Source organism: Typopeltis vanoorti, chromosome 20 (genome assembly GCF_054136105.1).
Source record: "Typopeltis vanoorti isolate ZY-2024b chromosome 20, IOZ_Tvanoo_1.0, whole genome shotgun sequence".
Classification (NCBI taxonomy): Eukaryota; Metazoa; Arthropoda; class Arachnida; order Uropygi; family Thelyphonidae; genus Typopeltis; species Typopeltis vanoorti.
In genome coordinates this window covers 106,499,893-106,517,047 of record NC_143568.1, presented here as the reverse complement: position 1 = coordinate 106,517,047, position 17,155 = coordinate 106,499,893, and the positions used below count along the sequence as shown (strand labels likewise).

The 17,155-nt window shown below is 37.2% G+C and overlaps 1 protein-coding gene across 1 annotated transcript in view; it reads left to right on the top strand.

The window, feature by feature from the left end:
* Nucleotides 1-17,155, top strand: part of LOC150095757 (meiotic nuclear division protein 1 homolog) — a 56,960-nt gene that overhangs the window by 703 nt on the left and 39,102 nt on the right. The window contains exons 2-3 of the mRNA XM_090410751.1: nt 919-984; nt 3,929-4,102. Coding sequence (XP_090266877.1) covers nt 919-984; nt 3,929-4,102 — 240 coding nt within the window. The remainder of the gene's footprint in view (nt 1-918; nt 985-3,928; nt 4,103-17,155) is intronic.

The window sequence follows — 17,155 nt, the reverse complement described above, 5'->3', positions numbered from 1 at the left end:
CCAGCACACATGCGTGCGTGCGCCCCCTAAACCTGGTTGTTGACCATTGTCTCATCTGAGCTGTGTTTTCTAAAATTCACATAAGTCATCATCTTCCAGACAATCAGCGTTTTTTTTTTTTTTTAAATCATAATTATATTATTTACATTAGTAGTGTTTATGACTGCCTAATAATGGAGATAGTATAAGTTGCATTACTTCAAAAATGTTTGTAAAATTTTATTCAAGACTACTAGTAGTGCTACTACAAGACCCTAGATGTGGGCTGTCTTTTTTATTCACTGTCTGGCATGGCAAAACTATGCCAAACTACGTGATAGGATGGGAAACTCCAGCTGTTGCTCCCCCCTCACACATACACAATCTCCTTATTCTTTACATTGAAATGAATAGCTGGTTTTCCCTTTCAGTCGTTTCCAACCATAGATGACTTTGTAGGCATTGCCCACAAAGTATTCCTGGTGAGATTTTTACAGGGTAGTTCACAATTGCTTCCCCCCCCCCCCAATTTTATCTGGGCTTGGCACCGACATATGGCTGGGATGTATTCATGACTGTAATCCATGCGTGGGGCCAGTTTGTCTGTTCTGGGGAGGTGAAAAAAAAAAACCTACCTCCATATGAGACTGGTTAACTCACCTTTAGTCAAAAGAGACCAGATGAAGGTTCCTCATATCACTGACAGGAATTGAACCCAGCTCTTTCTGACTAAAGGGCTTAGTCTATTACAGAGGCTGTAATGAATAGTTAACAGATTTATTCTTGAAGGATGATATTTTATGATCTGAATGTATTGCAGTTTCTTGTATGTGCAAAAGTTAACATTTTGTTTGTTATATGAATACATAATATTTAAAAATTCTGATATGCTTTGCAAATTGTGATTTTGTGATTAAATTTTAATTTTATCATTTTTAGTCAAAGAAGAGAGGTTTAAGTCTTGAAGAAAAGAGACAACGAATGTTACAGTTATTTTATGAAAAGGTAATAATTTTTGAAAACAGTAAATATCTAAGTTTGAAACCATTCAAAATCTGTAGTCTGGAACTTTAAATATTTTCTGCCAATTCAACACGAGAATTCTATATGCTGTTTTCTCTGTGACCTGTGCCACCACTGATTCATTATTCCTTTTACATCTGTTATATATTTCTCTTGTATTTAACCCTGGCTTTCATTCAGTGCTTTGTTTTTGTTTTTCAGCTATTTTTATTCTCCATTTTTCACAGTGACATCCGAAACATATTTAAGTGATCTGTTGGGATGCGTATAGCTCATTATTATGCTGAAAAATGTTATATGATGGAAGTGTGTTGATACCTAGTAAGTAAACAAAAATTCAAACTTTTTTTCCGAAGTGGAAAAATCCCTAAAGAACTATTTCTCTACATTTCGGATATTGTACACATTCACCTTTACCTGGCAAACTTTGGGTATAATGATGCAGAACTAGAAATCATCTTTAATGCTTCATAAATGTAAGCATCAATTTCTTAGGATAAAATAAATCCTGAGATTAGCTCTGCTGACATATACCTGAATACTAACAATAGCAAGTTCTCAGAACTCTCATATCGGAGGTCTCCACTCTTTGATCAGGTATATTATTTTTAATCTGATCCATAAGTTAAAATTGGTTTGAACACTTTCTTTATAAAACTAATTTAGTGTTTTGACTAATTTCTCTCTTATTCCATATAAATTTATTCAGCTGACTTCCTACCATACCAGCTTTGTTGATTCTGTTATCTGTTTCTGTATTTAATTTATCATCTTCACTAAAAATTATGCCTAAATAGCTGGATGTTTTACTTGTTCTATAAGTTCTCCATTCAGAGTGCAGTTGATATTTTTAATGTTTCTGCCTACTTTCATTGTCTTTTTGTTGCTGACTTTCAAAGCAGATTTATCACAACAGTTATTCAATTTAGTCAGGGAATCTTCCAGACTTGTACTGGATTTATCGAGAAGTATAACATCATCTGCATAAAGTAAAGAGCTAAGATTAACTTTGCCAATTTTGATATCAGATTTGGTCCCACTTTCCTTCATAATGTGATCCATATAGACAATGAATAACAGTGGAGATAATGTGCACCCTAGTTGTACACTGATTTTACTGCAAACTATCTTCCTGTACCTCCTTCAATTCTAACTGCTGACTTACAGCTTAAATAGAGACTATGTATTTCTTGATATAATGTCCCACTTATACCATATAATTGTAGCTTTTTGAAGAGCTTTCCTCTTGGCACCTTGTCATATTACCTTTTCCAGATCAATAAAATTCAAATACAAATCCTTGTTATATTCCCAAAATTTCTCAATTATTTGTCTTTAAGTGAAAATCTGATCCTGTACTTCAAAATCTTACACTTGGCAACACTGAACTGGTAACTCCACTCGTTTTTTCATTCCCATAGTCTATTCAGATTTCTTGTAAAGCCACATCTGCACTACTCCTAACAGTTCTCCTCAACTCAAACAGCTGCATATCTCGATTTCAGGTTGTTCCAGTATCATTCACATATGTTTAATCAGTGATGATCCCAAAAGATATCCTTGTGGCAGCTACTATAGTGTTTGACAGTCAGTTGTCCCAGAAAATAATACTGCTCTCTGATACACAAGTTTTCATGTGGCAGTCTTTCAGAGGCTGTTGAAAATCTGAATATATCACTGCATACGAGTCTCCTTTATCCAAGCATTAGTCACATTGTTGTAGCATATAATCTGATTAGTAAAACATAGCTTCCCTATTCACAAACTCACTGGCCATCATAGGTAACAATGCTATTATCAATCCAATTCTGTATTCTAGCCTTCGTCAACTTTCCAACATGTTAACAACAGTTCCAGCCACACATACAGATTGTCTTGTAATTCAAAGCTTTGGGCTTCAAATTCCAGGCCAAGAAATGAGAAAGCATAATCTGTGTATTGAGACTTAATGGAGTGAAACAGCACTGAGAAAGGATTAAAAATATAATTTAATTCTGCCTATATTTTCAATATTTCTCAGTCATTGAGACATCATCAGGGAGTACAATATAAGACCTAACACACACACACACACACACACACACACACACACACACACACACACACACACACACACACACACACACACACACAGAGGCAACACAAAACCAAGTGAAATGTAGACGAAAGACTAATCCTAACTAGGTGGGATGTCCTTTGTTGGCAGCTTAGAATGTAAACTGAGATCTCGAAATATTAGTGGTTCCCAAAGTTGCACAGATTGGATTTAAAGAAGTGATCTTTGAGTCAGTTGATATTTGGTAGATATGACAACATATGCTAATAATTTCGATGCACTAGCTGAAACCATTGGGAATGCTGAAAATATTTATTTTCTTCAATGTTTTAGCCAAATACCTAAAAAAAACATTAAGGTTATAGTGTCTTTGATATACTGCAAAATTTTCTAGAAGTAGACATTTGTTTACTTTGTTTTTGTGTGATTTTATTGTAATTCTATTCGTAATATACTAAACTGCCAATATTACTAACGGTGCTATATTAAGCACCGCTTTTTTTTTTTTTTCTCCATGCATATCTGTGAGTGTAGACAAACCCTATTTTTGTACAGTATTTATTTCCTCATTTATTTAAGTTTTTTTTTAATTATGCCATAAATATAAAGCATTTCAATTAAAGTAGAATGCTGGTTAATGTTTGCTATGTAAAGCAACTTGTAATATTTTATATAATATAGAGTGTTCCATTAATTTTTCACACTAAGGATATTCTTTGAAAGAAAATCCTTAGTGTGAAAAATTAATAGAATATAGAATGGCATTTTAATGGCACTTTCCATTTCTGTGGTTTAAATTATTTTGAATTTTGTAATACTAACTTATAGCTTCTCCAATTTCTTTATTATAATAAGTGGTTTTTCTTACAGAAAGATGTCTTTCAGCTGAAAGAACTTGAAAAAATAGCCCCCAAAGAAAAAGGCATAGTTTCTCAATCTGTAAAAGATGTAGTGCAATCTCTTGTTGATGATGCACTTGTGGACAGTGAAAAAATTGGCACCTCAATATATTTTTGGGCATTCTCAAGTAAATCTCTGAATATTGTAAGTATTTTAGTTCTTTTTGTTTAATATAAGATTGTTGAGAAAGATTCATACTTAACAAATTAAAAACTTGATTTGTTAAAATCTTGCTAACTACACTCCTACTCTGGAAGTAGGAATGTGGTTAGCAAGGAACAGGAGTGGATGTATGGGATGTGTTGTCAGTCTTTGAGTGTTTTGTCAATCAGTACGTTCAAGAGAAGTATGATAGATATTGTGAGTGTTATATTGAGTCTTCAGACTGCAGTGGAGATTCCTATGTCATAATAATAAACTATTCCTGTGGTACATATGAATTCACTGTTGCAAGAGTTGACTAACTCCTAATATTAGAGATTATTATCATTATCCCAAGACCCCATGGAGTCAAAGACATCTAGGAGGTCCTTCTGTCATACACACAGCTCATCATACTGCACCTTAAACACAAATTCTCTGAAGACTCCACACTCTCAGGCAAGGCATTCTAATCATTCACAACTTTGCATGCAAGAAACCTTCTTCTTACTCATCTGCTCACATCCTAATTATACAGCTAACAGGGATGACCTCTGATTCTCCCCTCATCTTCTACCGTTTTCTGTAAACCTCTCCAACATTGATCCTATAACAACCCCTTACTAACTTGTAGGTCTCTATCATATTACCCCTCTTCAATGTTCCCTCTAAGCTGTGTGCATGAGTACGCGCACATGTTTTACAACTAGCGCACAAAGCAAAAAATATGCGCACACTAGATTTTCGAGATGAAATAAAAATTTATTAATTAAAGAAGTTCCACCTAAACATTAACCTATAAATTCTTTAAAAAATACGGTAACTCTGCAACGCTCAAACCTATAACCTCGCATTTTTTATTACATTCTCGAAGTTGCACAAAACTTATAAATTATTAACAGTAAACCCTATTTGAGGCTAGCGATTTGATGCCAAAGTGAAATCGGGTGTGACTTAAATGTGTAATTTTTAAGTAGCATATAGAATGGTGCGTGGTTTGTTTACATCTCAGCCCTGACTCATGGAAAATTCCCAAACGTGATTGACCGATCAAATTAGTTCTAGATCATGACGAATTAAAACAATGGTTTCATAATTTTAATAAAAATAATTAAATACTTTTAAAGACTTAAATTAGAGTACAATTAAAAATATTATAGCGTTTCACTACGTGTGTAGAGGCTTGAGTGCTGTGAGGACATCATGTTGGAGGCTTAATGGATTTTTTACAACACTCAAAAAGAATTAAAATAGAATTTAATACTTCCTATATTTCGTCCTAGTCACTAGGACATCTACGGGGATTACAAAAACAATTAATGTAACATATACACAAATAACAAACAATACTAAGCCCAACCACGTGGGTGACACTAAAGTCCTATCTAGGTAGAGCGCCCTCTAAGGGCAGTAGTAGGTGGCCTGGAATGTAAGGTGGGAACTCTGGTGATGAGTGTTTCCCAAATCTTCGAAAGCTTAATGCAACCGTATTTATTGAGATTTGGTTGGTTTTTGAGAGCTGCTGCTGCTGCTTCTAAGAAAAGTCTCTCTTTCTTGAATTTGCTGTGGTGGAGCATGGTGGTTTTCTTCCATGATACCCTGTGGGTGGTGTCCAAAACATGGTCAGCCAAGCCTGAATGGCCATAGTTGTGTTTGAAGATGTACGACTTGTGTTCCTCTAGACGGATGGATGCTGATCTGCCTGTCTGTTCAAAGTACGCCAGCTTACAGGAACAGGGTACTTTGTAAACTCCAGGCAGAGAGAGAGGAGGGAGCTGATCTTTCGTAGAACGGATAAGGGTAGCAAGTTTGTGGTGGGGCTTATATGCTGTGTGTAGGTTGTACTTTTTTAGTATCTTGGCTATTTTTTCGGATGTGCCACGGATGTAGGGTATGGTGATAGCATTTTTAAAATCTTGTTGACGAGAAGGACAGGGAATGGGGGAGGAGTTGATTATTTTTTTGATACTGTGATCACTGTAGCCATTGGAGAGGAAAGTGTTGTGTATGTGGTTAAGCTCCGTAGTGAGGGCGGTTCCACTGGAACAAAGATTGTGGGCTCTCTTGGTAAGGGTTTTAATAATGCCATATTGTTGAGAGGGGTGGTGGTGGGAGTGTTTGTGAATGTATCTGCCTGTGTGTGTGGGTTTTCTGTATATGGTGAAGGTAAGTGTATCATTAGGCAGGCGTGTGACTAAGGTGTCTAGGAAGGGTAAACAATTGTTCTTTTCCTTTTCCATAGTGAACTGGATTCTTGGATGTAGACTATTGAGATGACTGAGGAAGGAGTCTAACGTGTCTGGGCTATGAGGCCAAATAAAGAACACATCATCTACATATCTTAGCCAGATAGGTTTGAGTGGGGCTGAGTCTATGGCTCGTTTTTTGAAATCTTCCATATAGAAATTGGCAAGGGGGGGTGTGAGAGGGGGGAACCCATGGCAGTTCCCTCTATCTGCTTGTAGATTTTGTTGTTCCAAGAGAAATACCCAGTGTTAATGGCAAAGGAAAAGAGATCTAAGATGTCAGAGGGAAAAACGTTTTCTAAGAGAGATAAGGTGTCAATTAAGGGAATATTGGTAAACAAAGAGGAGATATCAAAGCTTACCAATATGTCTGTCTTATTCAAGGTTAAATTTTCTGTGAGGGCTTTAAAGTGGGTCGAGTTTTTTATATAGGAAGGGGACCTTCCAGTGAGGGGGATCAGAGAGTTGGCCAGCTGTTTAGATAGTCTATAGCAAGGTGCATTGGTAGCATCTACTATAGGCCTGAGTGGGGCTACAGCGATCACAGTATCAAAAAAATAATCAACTCCTCCCCCATTCCCTGTCCTTCTCGTCAACAAGATTTTAAAAATGCCATCACCATACCCTACACCCGTGGCACATCCGAAAAAATAGCCAAGATACTAAAAAAGTACAACCTACACACAGCATATAAGCCCCACCACAAACTTGCTACCCTTATCCGTTCTACGAAAGATCAGCTCCCTCCTCTCTCTCTGCCTGGAGTTTACAAAGTACCCTGTTCCTGTAAGCTGGCGTACTTTGGACAGACAGGCAGATCAGCATCCATCCGTCTAGAGGAACACAAGTCGTACATCTTCAAACACAACTATGGCCATTCAGACTTGGCTGACCGTGTTTTGGACACCACCCACAGGGTATCATGGAAGAAAACCACCATGCTCCACCACAGCAAATTCAAGAAAGAGAGACTTTTCTTAGAAGCAGCAGCAGCAGCTCTCAAAAACCAACCAAATCTCAATAAATACGGTTGCATTAAGCTTTCGAAGATTTGGGAAACACTCATCACCAGAGTTCCCACCTTACATTCCAGACCACCTACTACAGTCCTTAGAGGGCGCTCTACCTAGATAGGACTTTAGTGTCACCCACGTGGTTGGGCTTAGTATTGTTTGTTATTTGTGTATATGTTACATTAATTGTTTTTGTAATCCCCGTAGATGTCCTAGTGACTAGGACGAAATATAGGAAGTATTAAATTCTATTTTAATTCTTTTTGAGTGTTGTAAAAAAATCCATTAAGCCTCCAACATGATATAGTGTTTCAAAATTCTCTAATTTTTAAAAGGAATTTTAAAATAGTAGACTAAATAATAACATTCGTGTGCACGTGTTGAGATACAACCAAGTTAATTAAATCTAGCCTCTAGGCATATCTTTTAGCTCTTGTGTTGCCCTTGGCAATGTTTAGTGTTGGTCCAGCTTTTGCCTTGCCAAGTTATTCAGTGAATAGTGTACATTTGTAAATTTATAAAAACAATAAAAAACATTCTTCAAATAACAAAATTGCAAAAAACTGATGCACCATGTCAAATTCAAAGGAAGCAAAAGGTGTGAAGTGAAAACAAACTGCTAGCTGCTTTAAAAGTGAATGGCTGGATGAAATAGTGAAAACTGCTATGCCAAAAGCTCATGAGTTGATAAGCTGCGTGAAATATTTATGTATGATGCTACAACTGGTGTTGTTTGTATTTATTGTCGTGATGCAAAGGTTGCTGGTGATTTTGCTAATGGGAAGAAGTTTGATGTCACTTGGAAGTTGGACTTTTTGAAACGCCATTTGACAAGTAAAATACATCTGGATGGTGTACACAAACTTAGGCAACAAAATTATTCATTGTCAGCTACAGGAGTACTGCCTATGCTACGTGAAAGTTCAGATGACCGAGAGAGAAAATGATCAAACCCAGAGCAGATTAAAGTTCTTATTGACAGTGTCTTATTAGTTGTTAAGATGAATAACTCTTTACTTTCAGTTCAACATATTAATGAACATATGGAAAAGTATGTTCAACTCCCAGACAGCTGGTGAAGCAAAAATTATGCGTTTGAATTTCTGGAAACAATCAATTTAATTGTTGAAAATGACATGTTTGAGCAAATTGCATCTGCAAATTTCCATACCTTGATGAAAGCACTGATATAATTGTTAACAAATGTCTCATTCTCTATTTTAAGTTTAGACCTAAAGATTGTAATGAATATAAAACATATTTTGGCGGAATAATTCAGTTGCAGGCATGTGATGCCTCCTCCATTGTGTTAGCTATTAAACAATTTTATCAAGAAAAGAAACTTTATCTCCAAAAATAGTGATGTTTACCTCTCATGGAGCCGCAGTGATGCTGGACAAAGTTAATGGTGTTGCTGCAAAACTTAAATTAGAAGTTCTACATCTTGTCCAGCAACACTGTGTAGCTCACCGTGAGGATTTTGGGATCTGTGATACATGGAAGGAAATTAAACTAATCAGAGATATTGATACATTAATGAGAACAGTGTACACACTCTTTTCTTGTTCCACAGTGAAAAGACATGAATTTAAAGAAATTGTCAAGGCATCTGAAAATGAAGCTATTGCCTTCAGACCACTCAGTGAAGTGCGGTGGCTATCCAGACATTTTATATTACAGGCAATAATAAGAAACTATGAGGGACTGATCACATATTTTGAAAAAGACAAATCAAATCCTGTGGTTAATTATTGTCACAATAAATTAACTAACGTGACATTCAAAGTAGCTGTTAATGTTTTAAGTGATGTTTTTGAAGAAATGGCTTCCCTGTGCAAAATCTTACAAAGGAGTAACCTTACACCACTAGACAGTCATCATTTTGCCAGAGGGAAGATTAACAAAATCAGGAATCAGTATTTAGAAGGTGACGCTTGCTGGAGTGACAGAGTAAATGCTTTACTTAAACAATAAGAGACTGAACCAGTAGATACTAGGCCCCTGTTAAATTTTATAAATTGTTTATGTGTACATTTAGAGGACAGATTCCCTGAGAATGAGATAAAAGAATGGTCAATGTTTGATATCTCCTCTATTTCACATTGTGATTTCTCATTTGGTAGTGAACATGTTAATGCCCTTTGTCATAAATATCATGATTTTCTGGATGATACTAGAGAAATAATTAGTCAGTTTCATGATTTCAGATTTTCTGTACAAGAAAAAATTAAATGTAAAATGATATCAAATTTTACACAAATGGTTGTATTTGCTCTTCAAAATAAGCAGTTTTGTGATTTGGCAAAGTTGATGGATATTGGAGGAACCTTCCTTGGATCTAGTGCAGACTGTGAGCGAGGTTTTAGTCTAATGAATCAAATAAAAAACCAACTTAGAAACCGTTTAGGAGAATGTCATTTGGATATGCTAATGAGAGTGAAAAGTTACCAATTATATGGAAATTCAATTCATTTAGATAGTGTGTATAAACAGTGGGTGAATGCCAAAGACAGAAGAGAGAAAAAATAAAGAGATAGAAGCTAGAACTAAACAAGATGAGAATTAGTAACGGACTTATTATGAATGTTTAACAAGGTGAGAATTAGTAATGGGAATATTTTATTATGTATGTTTAGAGTTATTTGCAAAGTTAGAAAATTTAATTAAAGGCAATCAGTCACCAGTGTTATCTTTTTTTTTTTTACTTTATTTCTTACTTCTAATCAGATCAATATTAAATACATATAAAATATTTATGTCAGCTCTATGATTGATGTCACACAACTTACTTGGGGATGGTAATGGTACACACACTTAGAATCCTATCTAGTACAGTCTGTATTGTGTTGCCCTCACAAGCATGAAGTCCCCGGATTGAGTCCTGCCCAATGCTTGTGAATCGTGATTTCCGACTGTTTACTGGGAAGGCTACTGCCATGTGTGGGAACACGGTGGGGAGTTGGGGTGACCTGGCTGATGTCCCATTGACACCAGAAGGTAAAGAGTGAACTAAAATCTTTTTAACTTTTTTGCTTAAATGATCAGTATGGTGACACGTATGGGTGTGCACATACTTTTCAAAAGCAGGCAAATTTTGCACACACTCACAGCAAAAAATTAGAGGGAACATTGCCCCTCTTCCTCCCCTATCCACTAGACTGTAAATTTCATCTTCTAAGCCTTTCCTCATATTCGACATTCCAGAGATCAGAAATTCTCATCATCATCATCAAATTCCTGCTATGTACCCTCAAGAGGTATACAGGATATGACAGTACTACATGAAAAAATTACATCATTACTAACTTCCTATCTACAATTTTCCTCCAAATCAGTCTGTTACTTGTCAAGACTCCAACATTATCAGATCTTATATTTCTATCGTCTAAGGCACTTTGTACCATATCAATCCACCTATATCTTGGTCTTACTCTGGGTCGTTTTCCTGCCAACCTGGCAGAGAACACTTGTTTTGCTAATCTTTCCTCTCCCATTCTATTTAAGTGACCATACCACCTGAGATTAGCTCTGCTAATGCATTCCTGGATGCTGACAATGTCAAGTTCTTTCCTAATATCCTCATTTTTAATATGATATTGCCATTGATGCCATCTGTTCATGCCTCTAATCTTTCCCAGGACTCTCATATCTGCGGTCTCTAGTCTTTGGTCAAGTGTTTTATTTCTGAACCAGCTCTCAGATCCATAAGTTAAAACTGGTTTGAACAGTGTCTTGTATACAGCTAATTTAGTGTTCAGACTAATTTCTCTCTTATTCCATATGAATTTATTCAGTTGACTTCCCACCATACCAGCTTTGCTGATTCTGTTGTCTATTTCTATATTTAATTTACCATCTTCAGTAAAAATCGTGCCTAAGTAGCTGAAATGTTTTACTTGTTCCACAGGTTCTCCATTCACAACACAGTTGACATTTTCAATGATTCTGCCTATTTTCATTGTCTTTGTCTTTTTATTGCTGACCTTCATACCATATCTATTACAACAGCTATTCAATTTAGTCAGAGAATCTTGCAGACTTGTAGCAGATTTATTTAGAAGTATAACATCATCCGCATAAAGCAAAGAGCTGAAATTAACATCTCCAATTTTGATATCAGGTTTAATACCACTTTCCTTCATAATGTGATCCATATAGATAATGAATAACAGAGGGGATAATGTACATCCTTGTCTCACACCAGATTTAACATTAAACCATCTTCCTGTACTTCCTTCAATTCTAACTGCTGACTCACAACTCAAATAAAGACTAAGTATTGCTTGATATAATGCCCCATTGACACCATATAACTGCAGCGTATTGAATAGCTTCTCTCTTGGCACCTTGTCATATGCCTTTTCCAAATCGACAAAACTTAAATACAGATCTTTGTTATATTCCCATGCTTTCTCGACTATTTGTCGTAAAGTGAAGATCTGATCCTGATAGCCTCTATTTGACCTGAATCCAGCTTGTTCTTCACCAAGTTTTTCTTCCACAATTCTTCTCAACCGTTTCTCAAGTATACTGGCATAGATCTTGCCAGGAACACTCAGTAGGGAAATACCTCTGTAATTCTCACATTCAGTTTTATTTCCCTTTTTATATATGGGTACTATGAGAGCTCTACTCCAATCATCGGGAATTCGTCCCTCTGTCCAGGCTTTCTGAACTATGCAGTGCAGCCACTGTAAGACTTTTATACCACCATACTTCAGCATTTCTGGTCGAATATCATCTACTCCTGCTGCCTTTCCACATTTCAAGCCTTTGATGACTTTTTCTACTTCAAGTATGGATATGTATTCCTGACTGCATGCCTGGTCAGTGTTTTTTATCACTGTGCTGTCATCACTGCTTGTTTCATTTAGCAGTTTTTCAAAGTAATTACTCCATACTTCAAGGAGATCTTTTTCTCCTGTTTTCATGTCACCTTTATCATCTCTAACTCCTTTTACAGCAATCTTTTCTCCATTCCTAAGCTTCTTCAACAACCTCCAGAATATTTTGCCACCTTCTTGATATTTATTTTCTATATTCTTGCCAAAGTCCTCCCATGACTTTTATTTAGCTAGTTTTACACACTGTTTAGCTTTCTTACATTTGTCTCTGTATTCTGTAAGAGTAAAAGCTGACTTATTTGACAGGAACTTTTGATATGCTTTCTTCTTTTCCTTCACTGCCTCTTTAACTTCCTGTGTCCACCAGGGAGTTCTGATTTTTTTATCCTTGCACACAACCTCACCACATGCCTCTCTGGCAGAATCAATCAATGTTTTCTTCAGAGTTTGCCACTGAATCTCCAAGGTTTGATTCCTGTTCTCAAACTCTTTCATTTTCTTTTCAATAATCTTTGTGTATTTTAGTCTACAGTTCACATCTGAGAGCTGCTCAACTTTTATTCGTTTTAAAACTTTCTTACATGTTATTTTTTTCAATATGAAATTCAATTTTATCCTGCTCAAGACTAAATAGTGATCACTTCCAATTTCAAATCCTCTGTACACTCTGGTATCCTGCACCAGGGAGAAGACATCACTATCAACAATAACATAGTCAATGAGACTTTTCTTTTTCCTTGCCTCTTCTCTCCATGTGAATTTATGCACATTTTTATGTTGGAACATGGTGTTAGTAATAACCAGTCCATGTCCTGAGCAGAAATCCAACAGATATTTGCCATTATTATTAGCTTTGCTCTTTTCTCCAAATTTTCCCAAAATATTTTTGTATGTCTCGCAATCATTTCCTACTCTGCTATTTAGATCCCCAACAAGGACCAACTTTTCATTTTTCATTGTGTCAGTTGCTTTTTCTAAAGCCTGAAAAAATTCCTCCACTTCTACCTTAGTAGAACCTTCTGTGGGACCATAGGCACAAATAAGTCTCATTGTCCAATTCCCCATTCTCATATTTGCCCACATTACTCTACTTGAGACTGACTGCCATTCAAGAAGATTAGCCTCGTATTTTGTGTTGAATACTATGGCTACTCCTTCTTTTCCTTGATTGTCATTGCCTGAATATAACATTTTGTATTTATTGCTTAGAAAGATCTCACCAGTTTTGGTCTTTTTTGTTTCAGTCACCCCTATTATGTCGATCTGGTACTTATCTAATTCCTCAGCTAGCTCCATTTCTTTGCCATTCAGGCTTCTTACGTTGATTGTACCGATCTTTAACTCTGGTGATGTTGAGTTGGGGTTTGTTTTCAGATTTGTTCCAGTAGCTGACTTTTCGCTGTTCGCCCTGGTTCCCTGGTTTAACCGGGTGACGCCCCAGCCGGCATGAAATTTTGTCATGTTGTACCATCATGTTTTATTTTGGTTTAACCAATAAGAATACAATTTGGTCGGCTAAATCCCAAATTGCCAGCCCATCCTCGTTTCTTCAGTATCAAAGTAGATACCCAACAGGATGCACCACGAGAAGGTGAGGATTGGACATTAGTTTAGAAGCCCTGGTCGGTTCTCCGCATTCCTTTAAAGGCTATGTGGAGGTCTCTTCTCAGTTATACAGCTTTGACCCTTAAGCACCCCCAGAAATCAGAAATTCTACCTTACTCAATTGTCTCTGACCCCTTTCCAACATCTCTTCATCCTTTTGAAAAACAAGTGACCAAATCTGTGCATGCACAGTAGGCCATGTGTGGCCAAATCAAAGCCTTATACAATGGAACAAGAATTTGCTGAATTCTACAAGTTGGTGTTCTCTGCATCATTCCCAGAATTCTTTGTGTTGTCCTCACAATTTTGGCAATGTTTCCCCTAAATCTTAGATCCTTATCCAGTATCACCGCAAGATCTCTTATTTCCACCACCTTCAACAATATATCCCACCAAACATAAATTCTACATCCCATGTTTGTTTCCCAAATTTTAAAACCTTACATTTTGCAACATTGAACTCTCATCCCCATTCTCGTACCCATTCACTCAATTTATTCAAGTCTTGTAAGGCCACAACATCTTCTCTACTCTTCATAGTTCGTCCCAACTTTGCATCATCTGCAAATAACTGAACATCCCCATCCAAATCTTCACCAATATCATTAACATACAGTTAATGATAACATACAGATTAAACAGCAATGGCCCTAAAACAGACCCCTGAGGCACACTACTAGTGATTTTCCTTCTTCTAGGATATTGCTCCCCATACACATCTTGCTTACACCTATCAGATAGCCAGTCTGCAATCAAATGCACTAATCTAGTATCCAACCCATCCACTCTAGTTTGACTATCAACTTATCATGCAGTAATCTATCAAAAGCCTTTGCAAAATCCAAGTATATTACTGTGTATCCTTCTCCTCTGTCCAAGGAAGCCATCACCTTATTGTAATAAGTAAGTAAGTAGATTACTAAAACATGACCTCCCTTTAGCAAATCCATGCTGTCCATTAAAGATAATAATATTGTTGTGAACCCAATTCTGGATCCTGATTCTCACTAGCTTCTCCAACAACTTAACCACAACACCTGACACACAGATAGGCCTATAGTTGGATGCTTGAGTTCTATCACCTGCCTTATGAAGCAGCACAATCTTGCCCTCCTTCCACTCCTTTGTTACTTGACCCAGTTAGGTATGTACAGTTATCTTCACTATATCTATTGCAGCAGTTGTCCTTATACCATTTTTTCTCCAATCAATGTCGCCCTTCCATAATCATTTTTTTTTTGCTGGCTGCATGTCGAAAAAAATTCCCCAGGGCTCTTTTTGGCTCCATTAGCTAATTGCTGCTCATACTTCACTTTTGCTACCCTTACCAATCAAGTCGCCCTCTTTGGCTGGTCTTTGTAATCCTCATGTAATTGGTTATTACCACTTCTCTTATGCTGCCTTCATAATGCCTTTTTTTTCCTCTGTATCGCATGCTTAATCTCTTCATTCATCCATTTCACACCTACCTTATTTAACCTTCTGACCCTTGGAATGTTGACATTGCTTCTACTAGATAGTTCTTGAATATCCTCCAAGCTGCATTGATCTCTTTTCCAGATAACTTCTCATTCCACGCTACGCCTGCAAGCTGTCTCCTGAGCTCTTCATAATCACCAGCCTTGTAGTTCCACATATACCCTTTTCTCACAGAGGTCCTCACTGGCAACCGCCCAGGTAATCACTTCATGGTCACTCTCACCAACTGGATGGTATTTGACACCTTATTTATAATTACTGATGAGATGAATTATAATTACTGATGAGATGATCAAATCAAAGACCCTCAATCCTCGTGTGCCCTCTGTTACATACTGTCTGAGGTAGTTGCCCCTCAAAAAACTCGAGCAACTCATTTTCTTTACTTCCAATAAAGAAAATGAGTTGCTATCTCATCATCCCAGTCTATATTGCCATAATTAAAATATCGCCCATAATGATCACCCTTTTCTTATTTACTTGACTTATTTGATTATACATTTCATAGTCACTACCATCCACATTACCAGGTCTATAACAACATCCAACTAAGTATTTCATTCTATTCACCTCTATTTCACACCATTCTGTCTCAAAACCACTGGCACTATTTGCCTTGTTTCTATTCATTTGCCTTGTTTCTTATACTTCTAGCATTTGTATACAAACACAGCAGCTTATTCCTGGATCTATAGCTAGTTCCTCTGATACCACTTCTCCATGCTTAAACTTAAGCCATTTCTTTTTCTCCTTATTCATCTTAGAACCTTCTTCAAATCCAACTGTTTTCCCTTGATCCCAGGTCATCCCCTTCTTGTCTACATATGCATTCACATCCTCTTGGAGTATCTACCTTTCTCATGTTGTGTTACTCTCCATCCTGAGCCTCCCCATTTCCCTGTCTGTCTTGCACACATGTTCTCTCATTCTCTATACCAGTGGTTCTCATTCTTTTTCCCTTTTAAACCCATTTTTATAAATTGTACCCCTTGTTTTTAAATACTAACATTGTTCCATAACTGACGTTTTGCATTTTGTTTACTTTACTTGTTTTTCCGAGAGCCTGTGTAGCTCAGTGGATGTGGCGTTTGCCAACCACGGCGCTTGGCCGCACGAAGGAAGACTTGGTATCGAGTCTAGTCGGCGACTAGAGGAAATTTTTCTAAGTCTTTTTTCGACCGGTTCCCGAGTTAGTCGATCTCTGGCACGGGCAAGCAGGTTTTTCCTCCCGGAAACTCGGGTTTTTCGTCCTGTAAACTCAAGAAAATCGACCGTAGAACCCACATTATTTCAGACATTAAATATATTGTGTTAGGGCTAGGGACCACGAGATGGCGGCACATTTGAGCCGTCTCTCTTCACTGAGTACCGCTTAATTAGTGATAGCCTTGGGCCATCTGTCTCTGATTGGGTACCAGTGGAGATTGAACTGCCCACTCAGTCTCCAAAAGTTAGATAGGGCTAAATGGCCTCGCCTACTCCCGTATACGGGAATAAAAGGCGTTAGCTGATTTTTTTTTTTTTACTTGTTTTTCCGCCATTACTGATTATTTTTTGTGTACCCCTGAATGGTCCAGCACGTATCCCCGGGGTACACATACCACCGGTTGGGAACCAATGCTCTATACTCATGTCACTCACTTTTTCATTCATAACCACCTCTTCAATCTCTCCTGTCTCACTCTCCCATTCTTCCACATCGCTTCCCACTTGATCAGATTCATTCTCTTCACTTACTTCTGTACCTTCCAGTAGCAGTCTCTCCAAGCGACTCACACCAAAACCACTCAAATGCAGTCCATCGCTCCTATACAGTTCATTTGTCCTTCAAACTCATTCCACACATTAACAAACTGCACTCTTTTTTCA